Here is a 25,610-nt window from a genome sequence, read left to right as displayed (position 1 = left end):
CCCGAGCTGCCGTCGTCAGAGAAAAAGACAAAGATGAGACTGTTGCTGCGCATGCACCTGCAGCTAGCCCCTCACCGAATCGTTTTGCCCCACACACACCCTCGACAACACCGAACAATCACAGAAACTTTAAAAGGAGTGGGGTTCGCTGCCATAACTGTCAAGGTTGGGGCCGTGTCCAAAAGCAGTGCCCTTCCCCTCACAAAACCACCAAGGCCTTAACACTGAACAGTAGCCCTTGGGACAGCCCAAAACCCACTGTACTCCACCTTAAGTGCCAAAGCCAAGAAATGAGTATCCCCATGCGCCTCTACGAAATGGAGGTATGTGCTGTTTTGGACAGTGGAGCCCGGAGGAGCGTGCTGCCGCTGCCCTACTACAACTCCATCCACCCAGACGTGAGACCACCACTACAGCCCTCAGTTGTTGAGACCTTGCTTGGTGTGGGACCTGGGGACGTGCCGGTGCTAGGTGAAGCCCAGATACCTGTCAATATCAACAATCGACAGGTGGATGTTGATTTCTTGGTGGCAGATATAGCAGGAAATGAGGTGCTGCTTGGGCATCCCTTCCTCACTCAAGCTGAAGCACGTCTTGATTTCGGCAAACGCCGCATCATCCTTTTCGGTGAAGAGGTGCTCTACTACCAAACCAAAGCCAGTACAAAGTCACACGCAGTGAGAATAGCTAGAACTGTGGTGGTGGAACCGGGGCAAGAGTATATGGTGAAAGGCAATGTGCATCCTGGTGCAGCAGCTCGAGGTGACATGATGCTTAGTCTCACCAAAGGTTTTGTTGAGAAGCACAAAGTACTTATCGCCAGAGTCCTAGTCAACACACAGCCTTCTAAAGCTGTCCCACTTCGCCTTTTTTAACCTTGGCAATAAAGCAGTAACAATTAAGGCGGGATCAATTGCCGGGCTCCTCCAGCCAGCTGAGGCCGTGGAACCCTCCATGGTCTCCCCAGCTGCAGACTCTCTGACCAGCCCTCCTGTGGTTCCTCTGCACCTGCAGGAGCTCTATGCCCAGAGCTCCACAGACCTCAATGACTATGAACAGCTCCAACTGAAACGCTTGCTTTGCACTTATGGACATGTGTTTTCTACAGGGCCTGCTGACCTGGGCCGAACCAGCCTTGTGCAGCATGACATCATAACCCGTCCTGGTGCCCCAGTCAAACAAAATCCACGAAGAATGGCAGGGGAAAAGCAGCAAAATGCTGATCAGCAGATCTACGACAGTCTACAGAGCGGTCTCGCCCAACGCAGCTGCAGCAGCTGGGCCTCGCCCATCGTTATGGTGCGTAAGAAAGATGGGACATACCGTCTCTACATTGACTACAGGGCTCTCAACGACCGCACCATAACAGACGCCTACCCGCTGCCCCGCATCCAGGACACGCTGGACACACTCTCAACTGCCAGATGGTTCAGCACATTAGACCTCGCATCAGGCTACTGGCAGGTTGAGCTGACGCCTAGAGCACGCAGGGCCGCTGCTTTTTGCACTAGGACAGGCCTCTTTGAGTGGAACGTCATGCCATTTGGACTATGCAATGTCCCGGCAACGTTCCAGCGGCTGATGGACCGCGTCCTGGCTGGCATGCAGTGGGAGACCTGCCTGGTCTACTTGGACGACATCATCGTGCTGGCTAAGGACGTGTCGGGGATGCTGCAACGGCTTGGCCAGGTATTCTATAGACTTCAACAAGCTAACTTGAAACTGAAACCTGCCAAATGCTGCCTCTTTCGCCGCGAAGTTGCTTATCTTGGCCATGTGGTATCCGAGCATGGTGTGGCTACCGACCCCAGCAAAGTTCAAAAAGTTCAGATGTGGCCCACACCTACGTCCATCCAGGAGGTCAGACGCTTCATCAGCCTGGCCTCATATTACTGCCGGTTTGTGAAAGATTTTGCCTCTATAGCCGAACCCCTGCACAACCTGACCAAGAAGAATGCACATTTTCAGTGGCATGCTGAGCACCAAGCAGCTTTCGACAAGCTGAAGTGTCGACTCACCTCTGCCCCTGTTCTTGGCTATCCACTTGACCATGGAGAAATGACACTAGACACTGATGCCAGCGACACTGGCATCGGCGCGGTGCTGTCACAGATGCAACAGGGCGTGGAACGTGTGCTGGCATATGGCAGTCGTAAGCTATCAAGAACTGAACAAAACTACTGCACCACACGACGTGAACTACTAGCCGTCGTGGATTTCACGTCCCATTTTCGCCAGTACCTCCTTGGACGGCCTTTCAAAGTGCGCACAGACCACAGCAGTCTACGGTGGCAAAAATGAAAGAGCCAGAGGGACAGTTAGCTCGATGGCTCGAGAAGCTTGCCGAGTACAACTTTGAGATCATCCACCGTCCAGGTCGAGTGCACACCAATGCTGATAGCCTCTCCAGAAGACCCTGTCGCCAGTCCTGTCCATGCAGAGTGCAGGACCCCCCCAAGCATCTCGGGGGGACCAGTCATCAGGCAGGTCAATGCGAGTTGGACTCTGACACCAGCTCCCTGTTGCTGAGTCCGGTGAGGGTGGAGGGACAACCGGCTACTACAGCGGTGTGTCTAGTGGGAGTAAGTCACGACACCACCACACCAGAAACAAAGACTTTAGACCAAACTGCTCTTACAAAGTCAGACATTTTATGTCAAAACACTCCTACCAACACAGACATCTCAGAACAGACAATTCACACTAGAACAGACATATCACACCAGAACATGTCCACTAATACACACAATGTAAAGCTGACTGAGAAAGTATATGTGGCTAAAACCCTTGATACTGCTTCTCTGTTTCATGGCTGGACCATGGGGGAGCTGAGCCAAGCCCAGGACGCTGATGCAGACATTGCACCCATACGCGCCTGGATGGAGGCCAGCAGTGAGCGCCCCCCATGGACTATTGTTTCACCATGCAGCCCAGCCACTAAGACATACTGGGCTCAATGGAAACGGCTCTACTTCAGAGATGGAGTTCTGGTCCGTCGCTTCTACTGCCTTGACGAGACCCAGTTCTATCCCCAAATCGTACTGCCACGCAAGCTACAACCAGAAGTGATGGGCCAGATGCACGAAGGGCCAGTGGGTGGACATTTTGGTGTTGAGAGGACTGTGGCCAGACTACGAACCAGATTCTATTGGTATCACATGAGGGAAGACGTCGCTCTTTGGTGCCGTACTTGTACCAGCTGTGCATCCAGGGCCCGACCCCAGAAGACACCGCAAGCTCCGATGGGAACTGTCCGGGTAGGAGCCCCAATGGAGCGCGTTGCGCTGGACATTATGGGACCACTGAATGAGACGGAGCGCAGAAACCGATATGTGCTTGTGATACAAGACTACTTTACAAAGTGGACTGAAGCCTTTCCTATCCCAGATGAACGGGCTGCAACCGTTGCCGAGGTCGTTGCATCTGAGTGGGTGTGCCGCTACGGGATACCTCAAGCACTGCACAGTGACCAGGGACGCAATTTTGAATCTGATGTGTTCCAGGGGGTGTGCAGTTTGTTTGGCATAGATAAGACTCATACAACGCCATTCCGACCCCAGTCAGATGGCCAGGTTGAACGTTTCAATGCCACTCTCCAGAAGATCCTGGCCTCCACAGCAGAGCGTTGTCATTGGGACTGGGACCTGATGATCCCGTACGCTGTTATGGCCTACAGGGCGACCAAACACAGTGCTACAGGTTTCACCCCGAACTTCATGATGTTTGGCCGAGAACTGAGTGAGCCAGTGGACCTTGTCGCAGGTCTACCTCCTGATCCAGACAACCAACACTCAGCTCCAGAGTATGTGCAGCAAATGCGTGAGCGGCTGGAGCTGGCCCACCTCATCGCCAGGGAAGCCCTGGGTGAGTCAGTCAAGCGTGCAAAAAGGCAATACGATAAGAACTGTTGCCACACACAGTATAAGACTGGAGATCCTGTATGGTATCTCATCAAAGGAACACGTCACGTCAAGAACAAGGTCAGAAAGTTCCTCCCATCGTATGAAGGACCATTCTTTATCCTGGGGCAATTGGATGACCTAGTTTATCGGATCCAGAAGAACCCAAGGTCTAAAGTGAAAGTTGTCCACCATGACCAGCTAAAGCATTATCGCTGCCGCGAGCCACTGGACAATACCTGGGTCCTTGATCAAGCTCATCAGTGGTCCCCTACAGAGGTCCCACCACCAGCTTTAGAGGATGACCCAGCAGACCGTGATCTGGGTCTGCACAGTCTGTTCTCTACTGCAACTGCCAATGGCCCCAGCTCCTCTCAGCCATCTGTCTCAGTTGCAGCTGATCCCGCTCTGGTTGTGGTTGTCCCATCGTCCCCTTCCCATGTAGACCATGAGAATGGTGGGGGTGTGGTGGGTGAGCCAGACCACCCGAGCCAGCAGTTTCAGCGACCAACTCATCGGCGCAGAGCTCCAGACCGGTATGGAGCGTGGATCACTTAGCTTGGTTTACCTACCATGGACAGTTCCAAGTAGGACTGAAGATTCAGTTCAAGTTTAAATAGTTTCAGCCTCCTACAATGTTAGCTACAATGGTTTAAAAGAGCTGTATTTTTCATTGTTCCAGTGTTTACATTTAAAAAAAAAGATGAGTAAAGTATCTGAAGGACCTACGGGGTTATCTACATGCACTTATCCATTTGTATTTGTGCCTTCCTAGATGCTAGGATAAGTTAGTTATTCCCGGTCGCCATGTAATAGTTACAGTTGTGTAATTTCTTTTCTACTTAACAGCACTTGAAATGCTTTATTTTGCATATGTATGTACACCTTACTTGAGCCAGCCTCTTTGTCACTGAAGTGCACTCGTTGATACTATACCTCACCTTATATGCGGTAATGGCTAACACTTTTATCTCCTGTGGGCTCCAAGTGGTAAAGGGGATTGTGTACCAGTTTTATGCATTACAATGCTGGAGTGGAATTATTGTTTAATTGCCATCCAGAGTGGGGGTAGTGTTGCAGGAATTGCCGTCTTGTGTGTGACTGGGTGCAGTAAGGAGTGTATGTGATGTGTGTGTGAGCATGCGCGTGAAGGAAACGCGGGGAGCGAAAGAGGGAAAAGAGAGAGAGAGTGTGTCATGGGTAGAGAGGGCGACCGGGAGCAGCGTTCTAACGGGCTACAGGCTATGCAGTGTGTTTTCGAAGTGTGCAGTACTGTTATTAAAGCCTCATCTCTTCAGTACTCTCCGGTGCCTCGGCTGATTTCTGTCTGCCTCACTACTCCACAAAAGTGAAGGGAATTAACCCCGAAGGAGGACAAACTTCGGCCCTGGAGGAAGCATCTCCCCTCGCGTCTCCCGACCACGGTCAGGGGACTGACGGCGAGGAATGGTTAACATTCTGATAGTTGACCAAAATATGATGTATTGAGAAAACACTTACAGTTCTGCTTTTAAAATGGCTCATAAGCAACAAACTAAGTAAAAAAAATGAAGGTTACTTCAAAGACTGCTTCAGAACTGCACAAGATTATTTGCCGTTAGCAGGTTGTTAATGCTATCCATCAAGTCTAACAGTCTGCAGTCTATGAACTAAATTCGGCTAACGCCAGCTAGCAATATTAGCTTGGTGGCAAGTAGCCTTCAGTAATAGTAACAAACACAGCAATAGTACATCGAAGATACTGAAGTGGAATATAACCCAGGTAGCTGCCACAACTAAAACAAGGTAGATGCAGTAGGCTAACATTAGTTTTTAAAAAAGAACTAACTTCCAGATGTTTCTTTAGGTTAGAGGTGGAATCTTTTCACACTGAGAGCAGCTTAGTTGCTGGCAAACAGAATTCGCATTGCATGGTCAGATTTTGCCCATCCCTTTATTCTTTAAATGTGAAGTGCTGTCGGAATTTCCACGTAAGAAATGCATTCCTGCCCATGCACTGCTGGCTCTGTTGTGCTGGCTCTGGGTCCATTGTGTAACTGACGCTACCAAAATTAACAGGACGCTTACATTAGAGCCTCTTATTGTGTGTTTTGTTTGGGTTTCCAGCAATACGTTAAATTACCAAAATTAGAGAGGGGATAGCGTAACATATGAAACAGGAAATGACCACCATGTAATCAATTTATTTCAACAAAGTAACTGTATTCTAATTATCACCTTTTTAAACTTTTTAAACACTGGACACAATTAGACAAGGTGGAAGCAATACTGAAGGCAATGAACACAGGACAAGGGACTGTCAAAATAAAACAGGAAAGACACAGATATGGAGATGCAAGCTTAACATTGAGTCTGGGGAAGAAACAGTCATTCTGACTGCAGGAGACAGAGAGGGAATATAGAACATGGACACAAGAGTAACTAGATGTGGAACACAGGGAAACCATAGTGACAGAAAACTAAAGACTAGAAACTATAAATATAACGTAAGCAGAAAACAGCTAAGAACCAGAAACATGAACGACACTAAATCAATGAATATCAATCACACCAGAAAACACATAAACACTGAGTCACAGACCCAGTGTCATGACTGCCCGTCTGAAGTAGGTCTTCAGACGGGCAGCAAAGACTGCGCCACACATCTCTGCTTTAACAGGATCGCCTTTGTGATTGAGAGGCGTCAGTTTGGCTTTGGACTCTACTAGTCTCACAATGACACTATGGCTGCAGCTCCAGCGAAGGTACATCACTGCACCATATGCATGTTCACTGCCATCAGAGAACGTGATGGCACTGGGCTCTGCACAAGGATCTGGTGGAGTCAGGGCTCTAGTGAAATGCAGTTTCTTCAGGTCAGCATACCCTTCCAGAAGCTTTATGGCGTCTTCTCGGAGACCTTCAGACAAGGCTGCGTCCCATGTGTCTTCGAGGCAGTGCTTTACTTTTGCTTCTTGGAAAGCTCTCCTTACCAGGATGGCACCCTTTTGTTTGACGGGAGTCACTAGACCGAGTGGGTCGTATAGGCCGGAGACTTGGCTTAGCAGTTCTCGCCTGGTGAGTGGATCAGGTGTTTGCGCTCTGACTTCTTCTCTGAGCAGGTCTTGACCAAGGCGCATTTTCCTCCTTTTCTTTGAGAAGTTCACTGCGACCATGACATGAAGCTTGTCATCATTGATGGTGTAGCCAAGGCCAAGGGCTTTGTTGTCATCTTCCGTCAGCTGGTTCGGCAGGATCATAGTCTTTGGCTCTGATCGAGGCAACTCTTTCTTCGACTCCTCCCTCCCACTTTGACTGGAGTAGACCCAAGGCTTCATGTAGAATCCTCCAGCTCTCAGGATGTGCTCGATGTTGGCTGTTAGGCGTCTCAAATGGTCGAGGTCATTGTGTGATGTCAGGATGTCATCGACATAAGCATCTTCTTCCAGCACACATTTCTCCTCTGTGAAGTGACTGAATGAAGGTAGGTTTGCAGTTTCTCTCATGGCGACTTGGGCTATGCAACCAGCAGGTTTGTCTCCAATGTTGACTCTTGTTATGGCATAGTCTTCTATGTCTGCATCTTCTGTGTCACGCCACAAGAATCTGTGCAAGTGGACTTCTCGATCTTCCAGCCAGATGGAGTTGTACATCTTGCGGACGTCACCAAGGGCGGCGTAGACACCAGCTCGGAACCTCAGCAGGACAGCTCTTATCGGGTTCAGGACATCAGGACCTTTGATGAGGATGTCATTCAGGCTGAGGCCTCTGTACTTCTGGCTGCTGTTCCACACCAACCTCACTGGGGTAGAGACAGAGTGTGGATTTGGCGCGATGAGGTGGCTTATATACCATACTGGCCCAGTCCAACTCTGCAGGACTTCTTTGGACAGCTTCACTGCAGCTCTGCGGTTTACCATCTCATGAACTTGTGCAGCATAGGCCTTCTTCCATTCAGGTTCTTTAGATAGCTTCATCTCGGTTCTGATGAATGTTGCTTCTACTGCTTTCCTGTTATTTGGCAAGGTTGCTGGATCTTCTACCCATGGGTATTTAGCATGCCAATGCGGTTCACTGTTGTGGGCATCTCCAGTTGAGTAAGTCAGGCCATTCCTCACGATCTCCATCTCCCTCTCTTCTGCAAGCGTCATTTCTTTACCCCCTGGCTGGCAGCTCCCACAACGACACCCTCCACATCTCGGCTGGCAAGCGGCTCCGATGCTTTCCCACCTCCACCACTTCAGAAAGTCTCTGCTGCTGGTAGCTGTGGTGGATAGAGTCTCAGGGTGATCAGGGTGCTGACAGGAAGCTAGGTCTTTAGTGAACTCTTGGTACTTGAGTGCAGCAGCTCTCATTGATCTTGCGAAGTGAGTTTTGGAGGTGTGGGCCATCAAAGTGACTTCCTCAAAGAGGTCTGGATGCGTGCCCCCGATTGTTTTGCCAAGTGGACCGTCCCAGAGAACCAGGTCACCGATGGAACGGATCTTTTGGGGCACCAGCTGGCCTTCTTTATGGCTGATTAGAAGCTGGATCTCTCTGGGTCTGATGAGGTCTTGGAGAGGGATGTCAGGGAAGATCTTCTGTAGCTTTTGAGGTGGAACATGTCTTGTCACTTCAGCAATCTTGTCAAGACCATAGCAAACTAACTGGTGAGGCTTTAAAGTTCCTCTTGAGGTGTTGACACGGATCTTGAGAAGGTAGCGCTTGGTTGCCACAGACACCTTCATACCTCCGATACCCTGGATGACAAGCATGACGTCTTCACTGCGAAGGTTGAGCTTACTTGCGGCTTTATGGGTTATGTAGTTTGTGTCAGATGCTAGATCAATTAGTGTCCCAATTCTCTGCCCATCATTGGCGATGACGTCAAGGAGCATCAGGATCACAGGGTACTCTTTTAGACCAGTCCCCTCCAGTAGACCTCTCTCTGCTGCCATGGAGTTGAAGGCTCGTGATGAGACGTTGCAGAAAGCTTTCCGACACTCCTGCGCTAGCTCTGGTGATAGTTTAGAGATGAACTCTTCTTGAACCTCTGTATACCTCCTCCCCTCAGCGCTCGCCGGACCAGACTTGGGCCTTTGTGATAAGGGTCGTGGCAAGGGACAAAGAAGGTAATGATGCTGGTCTTTGCACTCTGGTTTTCCACACAGGTAAGTAGTCTTTCTGCAGGGTTCGTCGTGGATCTCGAGGCACCTCTTGCAGGCTCCAAGTTGCCGCACTGCATCTTTTTTCTCCTGTAACTTTGTGTTGGTTCGAAACCGTCTGCAGATGTAGAGCTTTCTCTTGTGCTTTGGGTCCCCACAGATGATGCAGCCTGCTTGATCAGTACTGGATTTAACTGACTTGGTACGGGCGTACTTTACTGGGAACTTTATTCTCTCCTTGGCAGGGTCGATGTCTCTCAGCTGGTCTAACTGCTCGTAGATGGACTCTTGAGATTGGAGGTATGCGAGCAGCTTGTCAAACCGGTTCTGATGAGTCACAGCATTCTTTGGATCAGCAGCGTGGGTAAGCCAGTCTTTCTTTAGGGACTCAGGCAGCTTGCTTTCAATAGACTTTATTACTAAGAGGTTCTTTATGGCACTTGCTTCATCCAGCTCACTCAAATCATAGAGGGCCTTTTCAACTGCGTGGATAAGCTCTATAATTCTTCTAGGCTGGTTGCTACGGACAGGAGGGATAGCTTGAAGCTCCTCAATGATTTCAATGGCGATGGTGGCTTGATTTCCATAGCGGTTCTCGAGGACTCTGAAGATCTCATCGGCTGAGGTGTATGTGGACAGGCGCAGATCTTTAGCCACTTTATCATCGAGGCTATCAAGAAGTTGGAATTTCTTTACTTCCACGGACCCGGTTGGTTCACCTTGCTTTTGCAGAGCCCCCCATTCCTTCCGCCATCTGTAGAACTCACGCTGGCTGCCGGTGAACTTTGGTAAAGCTGTGGCTTTCAATTTTATGGCTGCGACTGAGGCTGCGTTGCGGACTGTGACAACTGCTTGGTCGGCATCTCTTTTAATCCTCTCTGCTTTGATCAGGACTGCCTTCCCTGACACCAGCTTTGGAAGGCAGGTTTCGAGCTCCATCAGTCGACGATCACAATCTCGCCTCTCAGCAGGTGGAGCCCAGCGGTTCCATGTCTGGTGTGCCTGCTTAGCTTTCTTCACCAGTTCTTCTAGATGGTGGAGCATAAAATCATATGCCTCCAGGGGTGTATCAGGCTGAGTGGATGTGACGTTCTCACACGCCATTTCTGCTGATTTCAGAGCAAGGGTCAGTTCTTTTTCACCATATGATGTCCACAGTGTCTCTCTGATCAGGTGCTTCACCTCCTTCAACTTCTGCTCACATTCTTTCTCCGTTTTTTCGACGTCTGCTCTCTGTTGGCCCATCAGCTCCGGTGTGCCCTCTGCTTCACACTGCGTGATGTAGGCGGCCTCAAGCTCCTCGTTCGCGTCAATCACTTTGGAGCCCTCTACTGTGAGTCTCTTGAAGGAATCCTGCAGCTCCTCTACAGACATATCCATGTGGGTCCTTATTATATGGTTGGTGAGTCTGGAAAATAGTCTCTTTGCAGTGGTTCGCTCTATTTTCAGCTCTTCGAGTGACTTGGACTCAGCCATGCTGTTTTCTCGGTTGTTGATTGGACAGGCAAACGGTGTGCAATTTCCTCCAGGCCCCCAGGTGGAGTCTTCTCCGTCTTTGTGGTGAGCTTTTGTGGAGTCTTCACTGGTCAAGGCCGGTTTCTCTACTGGCCAGGCCGGTTTTTTACTGTCAAGTGTTCCTCTGACTGTGAGGTGTCCACACTTGAAAAAGACCAGACTTTGAATTTCACTCAACTTTATTTAGACCAACTAGTTTGATAGCTGGTAGGTAGCAGCAGGTAAAAAACCTTTCAACACAAAAATAAAGAACATTCCATTAACCGTTCAGATAAATTACATGCATTACACAGAAGACAGATGAAATAACAAAATACACTTCAGTAAAGCCATTTACCATGTGGTTAACTGTGTTAATTTAACTGTGGTTCTTAAATAAATATACACAATGTGTCTTCTTTGCATTTAACACTTTTTTATATACACAATTGTATTTTAAAGTATACATTTTAGCGTTCACAAACATTTTAATAGACTTTAACTAAGGATTTTCTTTACAAAGAATTATTTTCTTTAAATCAAAACCAAACATTTATTCACTAGTTTTACGATCCACCCAAGGATTTGGGGTAACTATTTTTTAATATTAATTAACATAAATATGTGGGAACACTAACTGCACAAACAATTTATTCAAACTTAAACATTCATTTTTTGTCAATATAATTAAACTTAAATGCAGCAACTATTTCCCTAAGCGTAAAACATTTGCACAACTGAGCTTCCATAGTCCCAGATACATCTGCAAAAGCAAAATGTGAACTCAAGAGCTTACCGATAGCCTGTCTTGTTCAAAGTCTTCCTCACAGTGGAAAAGTGCTTTGTTTGCCGTCCTCTCAGTATGTTGCACCCGGGTCAAATGACTGCTGCATGCATTTAAAGGTTTACTCGGCACGCCCACCCTTGATTGCTCTAATGTGGCTCACCTGGCAGGGCGGCGCACACCAGGCCGTGCTTAGTTGTTGATTGCACCCAAGGTCTAATCAGCGGCCATGGGTAAGCAGCAGCACCGAACAGGTAGAGGGCAGGAGGAGGAAAAGAGGAATAACAGCCACACCTACTAGGTCAGCGCGACAATCTGGGCCCAGGATTCTTAATCTCAAGAGTTTCTATTACATTAGAGCTACAATAGCATCCAAATTCTTGTAACAAGCAACATCTGGACACACCTTGAACTTGGGTCTATGGGGTAGTGAAGCTATTAAACTTAACTTGGAGCGCCACCTAGTTTTCTAACAGGCAAAGCACTATTGAGATGAGGAGAATAAAATACTGTTAAAACATGACTATAAAAAAACTAACAATTTTTTATGAAAACAATTATGATGTACTTGATTAATTAGTAAACATGTCTGTCACTGTACAGTTTGTTAACAGTTTTTAACATACTGTAAGGGAGGTTGAATTGCAAAAGGTGGAGGTGGAGGCGGAGACAGCTGTCAAGTTGTGACAGTTGGAACTCCAGCCGGCTTCCCTTCCTGCGACTGCCTCCATTCGGCAGGCAGACATACCGTTTGATGTGGGGAAAAACAGTCGTCTGGTTCCGGTGTTCCGCGACAATGAGGTTGACATCTACTTCGAGTCATTTGAGCGAATAGCCACAGCCTTGCACTGGCCACGGGACTCATGGGCCATTTTGCTACAATGTAAGCTGGCAGGTAAGGCTCAGGAAGTTTGTTCCTCGTTGTCAGCTGAGGACTGCCTGGACTATGACAAGCTGAAAAGTGCTATCCTTATATCCTTATGAGCTGGTCCCAGAGGCTTATAGGCAGCGTTTCCGGAGATTGAAAAGGGGACAGGGTCAGTCCTATCTTGATTTTGCCAGGGAAAAAAGTGTCCTTTTCGATTGGTAGTGTGCGGCCTGCAAAGCTGCTGACCGTGCTTCGATCTGTAAACGAATGCAGACAGAGGAATTTAAGAACGATTAATGGGGTGAATTTTATAATGGGAAATGACATAGCGGGTGGGAAAGTTTATCCTACCCCTGAGGTGACCAACAATCCTGTTGTAGAGCCTGTTTTAGATACCCTGAGTCAGCATGACCTGACCACTTCATGCAATATACACTAATGGCCTTTGGCATGAAAAATGCCCCAGCTACCTTTCAACGTTTAATGCAGTTGGTGTTGGGAGATGTGTCCCAGTGCAATGTGTATCTAAATGATGTAGTGCTATACACAGACACATGGGCAGATCATATGTCCCTCCTGAGGACAGTGTTTCAGCGGCTAGCCGAGGCCTCGTTGACCCTCAATCTCACTAAATGCGAGTTTGGTAAGGCAACAGTCACTTACCTAGGTAAGCAGGTGGGGTTTGGACAGGTCAGCCCGGTGGAGGTGAAGATTGCTGCAATCTTAGACTACCCGATTCCAACCACCAGACGGGAACTGAAGCGGTTCCTAGGTATGACCGGATATTACCGGTGCTCCGGTAACCACAAACAATACAGGGAGTGCAGAATTATTAGGCAAATGAGTATTTTGTCCACATCATCCTCTTCATTCATGTTGTCTTACTCCAAGCTGTATAGGCTCGAAAGCCTACTACCAATTAAGCATATTAGGTGATGTGCATCTCTGTAATGAGAAGGGGTGTGGTCTAATGACATCAACACCCTATATCAGGTGTGCATAATTATTAGGCAACTTCCTTTCCTTTGGCAAAATGAGTCAAAAGAAGGACTTGACAGGCTCAGAAAAGTCAAAAATAGTGAGATATCTTGCAGAGGGATGCAGCAGTCTCAAAATTGCAAAGCTTCTGAAGCGTGATCATCGAACAATCAAACGTTTCATTCAAAATAGTCAACAGGTTCGCAAGAAGCGTGTGGAAAAACCAAGGCGCAAAATAACTGCCCATGAACTGAGAAAAGTCAAGCGTGCAGCTGCCAAGATGCCACTTGCCACCAGTTTGGCCATATTTCAGAGCTGCAACATCACTGGAGTGCCCAAAAGCACAAGGTGTGCAATACTCAGAGACATGGCCGAGGTAAGAAAGGCTGAAAGACGACCACCACTGAAAAAGACACACAAGCTGAAACGTCAAGACTGGGCCAAGAAATATCTCAAGACTGGTTTTTCTAAGGTTTTATGGACTGATGTAATGAGAGTGAGTCTTGATGGGCCAGATGGATGGGCCCGTGGCTGGATTGGTAAAGGGCAGAGAGCTCCAGTCCGACTCAGACGCCAGCAAGGTGGAGGTGGAGTACTGGTTTGGGCTGGTATCATCAAAGATGAGCTTGTGGGGCTTTTTCGGGTTGAGGATGGAGTCAAGCTCAACTCCCAGTCCAACTGCCAGTTTCTGGAAGACACCTTCTTCAAGCAGTAGTACAGGAAGAAGTCTGCATCCTTCAAGAAAAACATGATTTTCATGCAGGACAATGCTCCATCACACGCGTCCAAGTACTCCACAGCGTGGCTGGCAAGAAAGGGTATAAAAGAAGAAAAACTAATGACATGGCCTCCTTGTTCACCTGATCTGAACCCCATTGAGAACCTGTGGTCCATCATCAAATGTGAGATTTACAAGGAGGGAAAACAGTACACCTCTCTGAACAGTGTCTGGGAGGCTGTGGTTGCTGCTGCACGCAATGTTGATGGTGAACAGATCAAAACACTGACAGAATCCATGGATGGCAGGCTTTTGAGTGTCCTTGCAAAGAAAGGTGGCTATATTGGTCGCTGATTTGTTTTTGTTTTGTTTTTGAATGTCAGAAATGTATATTTGTGAATGTGGAGATGTTATATTGGTTTCACTGGTAAAAATAAATAATTGAAATGGGTATATATTTGTTTTTTGTTAAGTTGCCTAAGAATTATGCACAGTAATAGTCACCTGCACACACAGATATCCCCCTAAAATAGCTAAAACTAAAAACAAACTAAAAACTACTTCCAAAAACATTCAGCTTTGATATTAATGAGTTTTTTGGGTTCATTGAGAACATGGTTGTTGTTCAATAATAAAATCATTCCTCAAAAATACAACTTGCCTAATAATTCTGCACTCCCTGTAAAAGTTGCATTCTGTCATTGGGCATACCCATGGGTCCGAGTACATCTCCTAAAAAACGACCTTGCACTGTAATCCCTCCTCCACCAAATTTCCACTTTGCACAATGCAGTCAGACAAATGCCATTGTCTTGGCATCTGCCAAACCCAGACTCTCCCACCCATCAGATGGAGAAGCATGATTTGTCACTCTAGAGAAAATGTCTCCACTGCTCTACAGTCCAGTAGCAGCAGGCTTTACACAACAGCATCCGACACTTTGCATTGTGCTTGGTGATGTAAGGATGCGCTGCTCAGCCATGGAAACCCATTCCATGAAGCTCTCTACATACTGATCTTGAGCTAATCTGAAGGCCACATGAAGTTTGGAGGTCTGTAGCAATTGACTCTGAGTTGCTGTCATTGCAAATACTTCTTCTTTGTTACAATACCATTAACAGTTGACTGTGGAATATTTAGTTAGGTAATATTCTATCATGATACCTCACCGGAAGTCACTGAGCTCCTGAGAGCAACCCATTCTTTCATAATTGTTTGTATAAGCAGTCTACAGCCTAGCTGTCTGACTTTATACACTTGTTGCCATGGAAGTGATTGATCCAGTGATTTGGATGGGTGAGGGAATACTTTTAGCAATGTAGTGCATTTATGAATATGCTTAGGCAAAAGGAAATATTTTGTAAAACAAAAGCTGAAAAATTTAGCCCATGAAGTAGTTTTTCTAATGTAAAGACACCCTGCATTAACTACGGAAGAGGATTAGGGCCACTGGAAAAAAAAAAAGGAAAGAATTCTGACTTTGAAGTCAGAATTCTGAAAAAAAAGTCAGAATTCTGAGATTAAAGTCAGAATTCTGAGAAAAAAGTCAGAATTCTGACTTTTTTCAGAATTCTGAGAAAAAAGTCAGAATTCTGAGATTAAAGTCAGAATTCTGAGAAAAAAGTCAGAATTCTGAGATTAAAGTCAGAATTCTGACTTTAATCTCAGAATTCTGACTTTTTTCTCAGAATTCTGACTTTAATCTCAGAATTCTGAGATTAAAGTCAGAATTGTTTTTTTTTTTTTCCAGTGGCCCTAATCCTCTTCCGTAATTAACAGATGATTTAGATGAACTGATGTAAATTAAACATAAAAGGTATCATGTCTGAATAAGGAACATAAGGATCATTTTGATCTTTTTTCATTGCTTTCTCACTTTTGGCATTACATAATCTTTAGTTGCCATCACACACAAGAAGGCTGAAACAGAGTTAGATTAAGCATGCAAAGCTGAAAATACACATATACACATAAATGTGGGATTTATGTTTGTTTGTTTTGGGAGTTTTTTGCAGTTCTTCTCATGAGACATTTCTATAACTGACAAATGATGTGGACATTGAGAGAACATTCATGTGTCACTTGCCAGGAACCGTTTTCTGACAGCATTGTGCAGCCTGTATCCTCAATGGATTTGTCTGGCTGCCCTTCTCCCCAATTTTTAAAGGTCAAAGGTTGATTTTTCATGTCAGTTTTAAACTCCCCCTCAGCTTTTTTATTGTTCACATTGATCCAGGCTTTGGCTCTGAATTTGCCATGAACTTGAGTCAGTGCGTTGTTCTCCTCCGCGTTCTGTGGCAACGCCAGCTCTAAACCACGTTGGCTGCAAAACACTACAGCCTCTGAGAAACTGCCTCTGTGCTTGTTGGAGACAAAGTATTTTTGATCAACTATTTGGACAAAATCATAGTTTACAGCTGAAAAAAAGCACAGAAAAGTAAAATTAGAAAAAAGACATTTACTTCAGAATCAGAATCAGAATCAGAATACTTTATTGATCCCTGGGGGAAATTATTTTTTGTTACAGTGCTCCATTTTAAACCATTTAAACCAATTACTTGTAGGCAATCTTAAGGATATGTTTTCTGGCAAAATAATTGTTGCCTTTTCTAAAGCTTATCTAAAGATTCTTATTCAGTTAAATTTTATTTTACTAATATACCATGAATTGTCTCAAAAAAGAAACTTGGATTTTGAAGTAAAACCTCTAAATATGAGAATTTTATTAATGTTAATCAATAATATGTTCTTTACAGCTACTGCATTGGCATTGGAAAATTATTTTGTTACTGTTTATCAATATAGTTTTTACAGTGTTGACTTCAGGTTATTATTGTTGCAAACTGGTGGTATTTTAATAAAATAAAATTAAAAACTGACTATGTAGTCTTTTCTTTATCAATTTAAAGAATGCTGTTTATTATACTATTATTGATTACAATAGTGATGTGACCTCTTAGCTTCATTCAGTGACAGCAAATCTTTGCGTTAATCTGAACAAAATAATACAAATAGGCATCAATTTGAGTCCTGACTACAGCTGCTGGTCATCTGCAAGCTACTTTGCAACCCACTACCACACCAGTCCCTTCTGTGGCTGACAACAACATCTTGACTATTGTTACTTATGTCTGGTTTGCTTTAAATTGTAGGTGGGGGTGGTCTTAATACAGTTTTCTCCATTGAAGAGTCCTGTGTATGTAATAGTGATGCCAAACTCCCCAGAACAGAGATATACCATCAAATTTAAAATACAGCAGAAAGAAATAACAGCTGTCTGTTATGCTATAAAATAGCAGTTATATATTTGAAACAAATGAATATGGATAAGATACTTACCAAGTTTAAACTTGGCAATTCTCTTCATTAGCTTTTCAGTGTCGCTTTGAAAAGAGCCAATAGGATCTGGACAAAACACATTAGAGTTAACAAAGTGTGTATTTATTCATTTGCATATTTAGTTATCTGTCTTTTTCCACGTCTCTCAAAACTGTAAAATAATTATGAAAACATAAGGGACATCTCACAATACAATGCATCTGGTGCTAAACCTGGTTCAGTATATACTAAAAGTTTTGTCTGCATAAAGGTTTTGTCATGGAGTCCCGGGACTCAGTGATTTTGGGTTTGGTGTATTATTATTATTATTATTATTATTATTATTATTATTATTATTATTATTATTATTATTATCATTTGTGATCTTCTAGCTTTGGGATTATTTGTGTTCTGGTGCTGGGATTCTGGGTTGGTGCTCCCTCTGTTGGTCCCTGGTGTTAGTCTTTCCTCTGTCTCGTCAGGTTAATCAGGTCCAGCTGTGTCTCCCACCTGTGTATGTGTGATTTCCCAGTGTCCCTCTGTGTGTTTTTATGTTGTGTAAACTCATGTACTCATGACTGGTCCGTCTGTGTTCGTCTCCTGGAAAACTGTCTGTGAATCCACTGTGTCCTCTCCCTGCTGTCCCCCTTCGTGTTCAGGATTGCTGTTAAATTACGTTTCTCCCAGTTTATGGTAAATGGCCTGCATTTGTATAGCGCTTTTCTAGTCCCTAAGGACCCCAAAGCGCTTCACACTACATTCAGTCATTCATCCATTCACACACACATTCACACACTGGCACTTCACACTTAGATTACCCTTAGTTCTGTTTTTGTAATGCCGTCTTTGTGTTTGCCTTTTGCAATAAACCTCCCTCACAACTCAGTAAGTGCCTGCATTTTGAGTCCTCTTTGTGGGATGTGTGGGAGCTGCAGCCCTGACAGGTTTACCAGACATACTTTGTATTAGATGGGACCTTGACTTCCCTAATAAGCTAAACCATAGTGAATTGTGATTCAACTCCCAAAACCATTATCCTTTCAGAAACCTAACCAATTAAGTTTAGAGACCAAACCTAGAGAAAAACTGAGAAAGTAAAATTAAAACTAAAACAAAAGAAAGATCAAATATAAGGAGAAAAAATGGTCTCAAAATGGAGTCAAGACAAACACCACCAACCTTCTTTGTTTTTAAGATTTTTGGTTTTCACTAGAAACTTAAAAGAGCATATTTTATGGGAATGTAGTTTTCGTGTGTTGTATATTTATGGTTAAACTGCTATTAGTTGTTCCCTTATTCACAAGTTGTCAACACAGTAGGTAGCCCTGCATGTTTTTGCCTTAGATGCCCTCCCTGACACAACCCCAAAGGGTTTTAAGTTTCACAGGATTGAATTCAGATATGACTTGTTAGGTAAATGTATAAACCACAACACCATAGAGCCACTATTAAAGTGTGTGTCTGTGAAGTTCCCTCTGGGATCAATAAAGTTATTCTTATGTTCTAACCTCGTCCACACATTATAATAGTTCCAGGTAGGCCAGGCAGTCCAGGTTTTCCCCTTGGTCCATTAGGTCCTGGAAATCCACGTGGTCCTAGAGGCCCTCTAGCCCCTAAAGTGAAGATATAAACACATCAAATAAGATGTGAAGTTCATACCAATGTTTCCAGTTTCTGGTTTTCCAGAGAAAAAAACTTTACCCTGTTGTTGTTTATAAATGTCGTCCATATAAGGTGGGGAAAATGATCATGTACACAACACAACAATGTGAAAAAATCCATGTTGGAGTCAAATTGTTAAATGTTGCCAATATTGTACTTAAATTTGTAAGTCTTGATTCAAACTATGTGATCAAACGTTACAAGGATTTTTTCCCCCTTAATAATAAACCCCTTTATTAAGAAACTGCATTTTGTATTTACTTGTTTTATCTTTGTCTAATATTCAAATTTGTTTGATGATCAGGAACATTTAAGTGTGACAAACATACAAAAAAAATATGAAATCAGGAACGCGGCAAACACTTTTTCAAACCAGTGTAGCTCTTACGCTAAGGAAGTTATGAGGGCTTACTTTTTCCCAAATATATTGTAGATATATTGATCCAGAACGTGGGCCAAATTCAAATCCGAACACATCACCACTTACTGTCACGGTCCTGGCTCGGTGACCCAGTGTTTTGTGTTGTTTATTATTAGAAGTCTGTTTTTTGTAATGTTTTTGAGGCTTCCCATGTTATTATATTTAGCTTCACCCAGTTTAGGTTTTTATAGCATTTTTAGTTCTTCCCTTCATTAGTTGTTTTGCAGTCTTTTGTAGAGCCTCTAATAAAGGCTGGCTTTCAGTTTAAAAGTTCTCTTGCATCTGTGTCTGCGTTTGAGTCCACATTATCTTATCTCCAGTTCGAACACACCTGGGGCACACATGACAACAGAATCTAACTGAAAGAAACCTACATACATAACATACACAACACAAGTGACTATAGCAATAAACTAGGAAACTAACACTGACATGGAGACTGAGACACACAAACTTGACGTAGACAAGGGAAAATTACATGGAGACATGACTGACAGGGTAAACAAGGCAAACTACAGAGACAGGGCACAGAGGGACCAAAGAGACACGGGCACTCAACTGTGGAGAAAGAAGGTGAATAAACATGGAAGCAAGACCGACAACATACACGGGACACTAGGGAAGACACACAGATGCTAGACTAAGAAAACCTGGGCTCAAAAGCGAACAAAGAACTAAGAACTAAACGCATAAATAATTAAAATAGGAAGCACTGGGAAATACTAGACACAAAAGACTAAACAATGTAGAACTATAAAGAAATCACATAAACCTCAAAACAACATTCAACAGTCCAAAATCAAAAAAGCACTGGGTCAAATACCCAGAACCATGTGAGGCACAAATATGTTAGACCATGAAGTAATTTCCAGGAAAATCTGTTTGTTTTTTAATTGAAGTATTTGTTGAACTACTGCTTACCGCAACTTACTGCATTTGGAATTAAAAAAAAAACCAAAAAAAAAAAACAGATCATTGCTTGAAAATGTATTGTGCAGTTTATTTAGGTTTTTTGGTGGAAAAGAATCATACTGATAATGTAAAATTTTTAAAAACCTATAAAAAGTCCTGTACAATACACTTGGCATTATGGGGTTAAAAATAACCCTCCCTGAGAGTGTATTTGGGGGGATGTTTATCACACTCACCAGGTTCTCCTTTCAAGCCTTTCTGTCCTTGTTTTCCAGGTTCTCCATATGCCCCGGGTTCTCCAGGTGACCCAGGTGGGCCTTTAGGACCAGGAGGACCAAAAAGCTGACTGTAGCCCACAGGAACCATGAGGCAGAAGGTTATGACAAAAACAAATGGCTTCATCTTCTTTATGCAACTCTGAAATGTGACATATTGGAAATTATTTTCTAATGAAAATCTTCTTCAATTTTTATGATAATTTAAATAAATGAAATCAAAGAAAAATAACAGTTTGTTTGGTTGCAGGTTGTCAGCTGAATAGAAAAAACTGTACTTTTTAGAGACAAATACTCACAGTTTAAATGACGAATGATATGGATGTGATCCTTCTTTGCAGCTTCCAAACAGAAGTGGCAAAGAAAAAAGTCAAAGTCAGATATATAAGACATCCAGCCCAGCTATAATGAGAGACAGGTGAAAAAAAACAGAGTCTGCCTCTGGTGTCATAATCGAGAGTTCACTTACAACCGATGCCTTTTAAAAGCTTTTCCTTCCACTCACAAAAGGCAAACCACTGTGATCAGTCAAACATGAATAATCAAAAGGCCTGCATTCCTAGATCTGAAATATAGCAGGGTTTAGATTAAAGATAAATAGAATCTGATCAGTAATGTTGGTTCGGTATTGGTGAAAGATTTTCTTATTTACAGTTTATGTTAGTGTTCTGATCATAATTCCAATTGACATTTAGTAAATATGATCAAGCAGTAATTTCACAGTTATTAGAAAGGATAGCCAGATGCAGATGATGTAATTTTTTTAAACTGAATTTTTATAAATGTAAATTGCAAAGTTATTCAGTTATGTTAGTGTCAAATTGTATTAAAATGAAAATAAAATAGAAACTCACCATTATACGTAAGTAGTTATCGTCTAGTTGTGCTGCTTCATGTACAGCTTTAAAACAATTTCAGAACCCAAAGTCAAAAATATCTGACACTCTTTGGAGAGGAAATAAAAACCAGGTGAGTATTTTGTGTGTATTCTGTGTTGGACACAGAAAAGAGGGGGAGCATGAGGCCCAAAGCCTGCCTCTTTTTAGCTAAAACACTCTGAGAAAGACAAATATGTGTATCATAAAACAAATTGTAGTTCAAACTTTACTATTTTATTATATTAAACCACAAAGAACACAGACTTATCTTTGATGAAACATGTATTTTACATAACTGTATAGGTTCAGGTCATGGTAATCTGAGGAGCTTGGAAAGAAAAACCATACGACTGTTTTAAATTTCTTGAAGACATTTTGTCTCTCATCCAAGAAGCTTCATTAAGTCTGAGACCAAATGGTGGAGACTCCCAGGATTTTAAGCGCTAGTGGGAGTTTTCCTTCAAGAAGGTTGTTGAGCCATTATTGATCATGTTCCTCATCACGTGTGCCAAGGTTTGAAAAAGAGTGTGGGTCATTATTACCAGAGTTTTCAGTTGAAACCACTGTGAAACCTTGCCTCACCCTATCATGTGACTTACTGAGATCAACTGACACAAGATGTGAGTGGGCATTAAGGCACCTGAGAAGGGATCTCAAAACTGGATTATAGATGATAGACAGTTGGTGCCTGTGACACAAAGGACCCGGAAGTACACACTGTTAACAGGCTGGTTACATTTTATTTGCAACTTTTTAAATAATTCTGATCAGCTTTCAGCTGACATGTTCATGGTGCAGCCTTTTTCTCTCCTGTCGCAGCTGGTAACTGAAATAGCACGACTGATCACACCAACCAGTCCTAGCTGGTCTGCCACCCTTCTGGCACTGCTCACCGGACACACTGCCCTACCAGTCCTTTGCAGCAGAGCTGCAGACCACACCCCTGCCACATACCCTACCACCCACGAGAGGGAGAGGAAATCAGCCATGACCACCTTGAAATGAAAAGACTGGAGAGCGAGATACCACTGGGTGATTAAGTAGATCCCAGTGGGGATTCAAGATGGTGTCTGTGTGTGTGGCTTGCCATCAGCTGTTACCTGTTTTGATTCTACTAACCCTGCTTATATCTGTTTTTCTCAACAATGTCTTTACTCTTTTGGTGTATGATTTCCAATCGCTATTAACCATCCGAGCCACTGTTGATGGGCAGTATCATATGGCCCCAGGAGGTGAGGATTACCGAGTCCCACCTGTGGTAGAAACCGTACCACTGTTTCTCTGCCGTTATCCACCTAGCCTTCCCCTCAGGAAGAAATCCTACAGAAGGCGAGGGAAACGGGGTGGAATACTGGTAAAACTCAGAAACTGCGTCGCTACTTACACGGCAGCCTCGGACATCAAGTTGTTCATCTCCTGGAATCGGCACCCGTTCCCGATTCCAGGGAGCATTCCAGAGAAGATATCCAGCATTCCAGGGAAAATATCCAGCTTCCACGGTATCCTTCCCCACGTCTTCGCAGGGGTGAAGTGGATTACCAGAATCTTCACCCTCTGGATCGATCATTCGAGCCCACGGTGAATACTACATTAGCTAAACTGGCCCTGGTTAACGCCAGGTCGTTGGCTAAAAAGTCATCCTGAATGACTTTTTCACCGCTCGCAATTTGGACTTTCTCCTGGTGACTGAAACGTGGCTCACCTTGGGTGACTTTAGCTCGTTTTCTGAACTTTCTGCTACTACCTCAATTCACCCCGAACCACGGGCCGGGGCGGCATATTAGCCACTGTTTATAAAAACTGTTTCAACTGTTGTCAGTTACCAGCAGACGCCTACAGCAGCTTTAAACTGCAGTTATTTGAAATTTGTTTGTCTATTCTTGTGCCATGGGCGCTAGTGTATCGACCTCCGAAATATAATAAGGACTTCATACAAGACTATTCTGAATTCTTGACAAGAATTTTTCCAAGTTATGACAGTATTTTAATTGTGGGGGATTTTAACATTCACGTTTGCTGCCCAAACACTCCACTGGCCAATGACTTTTTTAATCAGATAGATTCTTTTAATCTTGTTCAGTCAGTTAACGGCCCAACATGTGAACGTGGTCATACTTTGGATTTGGTCCTATCTTGTGGCCTGTCACGTCTTGACATTGAAATCTGTCACATAATTTTTTCTGACCACATACCTGTAGTATTTGAGTTTCCTCTCTTAGGTCAGCCCATCAAATCAGATGTGCCTAAATACAGATCTCATATGATTAACTCAAATACTTCAGATCGCTTGGCTTGTTTGTATAAAAATTTAAATCTTGCATTACTTTTTTTTTTTTTTTTTTTTTTTTTTTGCCTGTCCCGTTTGGCTCTTTTTCCATCAGAATTATTGTCTAAAGGCAAAGAAAGATGCCCAACGGATTTACTTTACCAAATTGACCATCCCAGCCTTGCCATAATGGTCTATTTGATTCACCTTTTATTGTTTATTTTATTTTCACTTGCTGAATACGGGACAGACTTGACTGGGGGAAAGAAGGGGAGAAAGAAAGAGGGAAAGAGAAACAGCTGAGAAGAGGGACGGGGGAGAAGAGCAAAAAACAAAAACCAACAGAACGGGCAGAAAAAAGAAAAAGAAAATGCATATATCGATCACCTGGATCACCTGTTGAGAAAGAAAAAGGAAAACAAGCAGAAGAGAACAAGAGTAATAGAATAAACAACATCACAATGATATATGGGAATATAACAGTAAATACTAAATATTAAACATTATTGTGCAGCACATAAGATCAACAGAACACAGTGTGCTTTGAGGTAGGAGCCATAAAGGGTGTAGTTTGTGTGTGTGAGCACCCGTGTGTACACCTGTGAGCATGGACGCGCTTGTTTTTTTAAAAGGTTCCTTCATGTAATGATCTGCTAGAGGGTGTGGGGGGGCCACAGCCCCGTCCCCCAGGGCATGAAGCAGGTATGGAGGAGATCAAAACTCCAGACATCCAGAGGCCCTCAGAACACAAGAAACCAAGGAAGACCAACAGAGGGGCAGCTGCGCCACTGTCCCAGAAAGAGCTGAGGAGAGTCCCGGATGAGGGCTCACTCAGCAGCCGCGGAGCAGAAGCCAGGGGGAGTTGCAGTGACGCGCCCGTGAGCTCCGCTGGCAGCCAGCTGTGCCTGAGTGACCGAGCACCCCACCTCCGAAGTGGCCTGAGCGAGCCCCAGGCTCCAGGCCCCGACAAGCGGCCGCCAAGGAGTGAGCCGGTGTGTACCTGGACGCCCACCCCCAGACACAAAGAACCACCAACGCACCGATGTCTGAGGGAGTCCGCCACTGGCAGGGGAAGTGGTGGTAGGTGGAGATAGGCCTCTAAACCTTGGAGGGCCTGAGATGTCCCCAGAGAGGTGGCGTCTGATACCCAACCTGACATATAGACACAGACATACAGGCACACACAGATAAAAACATCCATTCCCACCCTCATGCTCTCATATGCACTTGCTCCACACTCAACCAACGTGGAGACAGACATAAAGAGACGCTGTACACACGATCACACTCCCCAAGCGTACTCTACGAACCAGGTCTAGGTACCCTTGCCCCTGGAGGGGGGAACTGCACCCAGACCCAGGTGGTGTTACCCTTTTCCCTGCGGTGGGGAGAGCCAGACCGCCCCGACTCCGCAGCAGCAGGGAGGCCCCACACCCCAGACCGCAGCCGGACGGCCATCTCCTCCTCCTAGCCCCCCTGCTCCAGCGGGCCGCAGAGAACGGGGGTGAGAGAAGACTCCAAACCTCCCTCCACCCGCTCATTGTAGTGTTGATGCATGTGTGTTCTAAGGTGCATTTAAAACCCAGGAGGGCATGGAGCTACCTGCCAGAGAGCAGCAGGTAAGCGCATAGTCCCTCCTGCTAGCCCTCCATGTCTACGTGTATTTAAAATTGAGAGGTGGGCAACGACGCCAGGGGTGAGGTGTACACCCTGATGGTAATTTGGATTCCGTGTGTCGTGCCCACCCCCAAGATCCTATATGTATGTGTAATGAGAGTGTGAGCAATGTGAATGTCTAAGTTGTGGGATAAAATTGAGGCAGAGGCAGCCAGAAGGGGACAGGGGGGGGGGGGGGGGTAGCCTCCTCTGCACCCTGGTGACATACCCCTACTCCAAGGCCCTGCATGTGTGGGTGGTTGTGGTGGAGCGGGAAGAGGGAGGCAGCTGGAGATGGGGAGGGAAAGAAGGGAGGGGCAAGTGACCCCTCCCTGGGGCCAGCTCCCCCGCTGACCCC

The 25,610-nt window shown here is 44.7% G+C and overlaps 1 protein-coding gene across 4 annotated transcripts; it reads right to left on the bottom strand.

Moving 5' to 3' along the window:
* Nucleotides 1–11,616: 11,616 nt before the first annotated feature.
* Nucleotides 11,617–23,178, bottom strand: LOC145419266 (mannose-binding protein C-like). Of its 4 annotated transcripts, none has more exons than XM_080304587.1 (6): nucleotides 20,922–23,178; nucleotides 20,752–20,793; nucleotides 20,414–20,594; nucleotides 18,691–18,795; nucleotides 17,204–17,269; nucleotides 11,617–12,425 (listed from the first exon to the last, which is right to left on the bottom strand). In XM_080304587.1, the coding sequence occupies exons 3-6, from the start codon at nucleotides 20,577–20,579 to the stop codon at nucleotides 12,271–12,273; spliced, it is 492 nt and encodes a 163-aa protein (XP_080160713.1). In that variant the 5' UTR covers nucleotides 20,580–20,594; nucleotides 20,752–20,793; nucleotides 20,922–23,178; the 3' UTR covers nucleotides 11,617–12,270. The 4 variants fall into 4 exon arrangements, 2 of the variants coding, with proteins under 2 accessions (XP_080160713.1, XP_080160712.1); XM_080304586.1 differs by lacking the exon at nucleotides 11,617–12,425 and adding an exon at nucleotides 15,594–16,281 and having other exon boundaries at nucleotides 20,922–21,109; XR_013910576.1 differs by lacking the exons at nucleotides 20,414–20,594; nucleotides 20,752–20,793; nucleotides 20,922–23,178 and having other exon boundaries at nucleotides 11,617–12,962; nucleotides 18,691–18,762.
* Between the last annotated feature and the right edge of the window lie 2,432 nt (nucleotides 23,179–25,610).

Source organism: Astatotilapia calliptera, chromosome 7 (genome assembly GCF_964374335.1).
Source record: "Astatotilapia calliptera chromosome 7, fAstCal68.1, whole genome shotgun sequence".
NCBI lineage: Eukaryota > Metazoa > Chordata > Actinopteri > Cichliformes > Cichlidae > Astatotilapia > Astatotilapia calliptera.
This window is presented reverse-complemented; position numbering and strand designations above follow the sequence as displayed.

Bases quoted from the DNA above. Each gene is read 5' to 3' on its own strand.
- LOC145419266 (XM_080304586.1), bottom strand. From the start codon at position 20,579: ATGAAGCCATTTGTTTTTGTCATAACCTTCTGCCTCATGGTTCCTGTG. The intron at 17,270-18,690 runs GTTAGAACATAA...TGTTTTGTCCAG, and splicing joins TATTATAATGTGTGGACGAG to ATCCTATTGGCTCTTTTCAA. The intron at 16,282-17,203 runs GTAAGTATCTTA...GCTTTTTTTCAG, and splicing joins AATTGCCAAGTTTAAACTTG to CTGTAAACTATGATTTTGTC.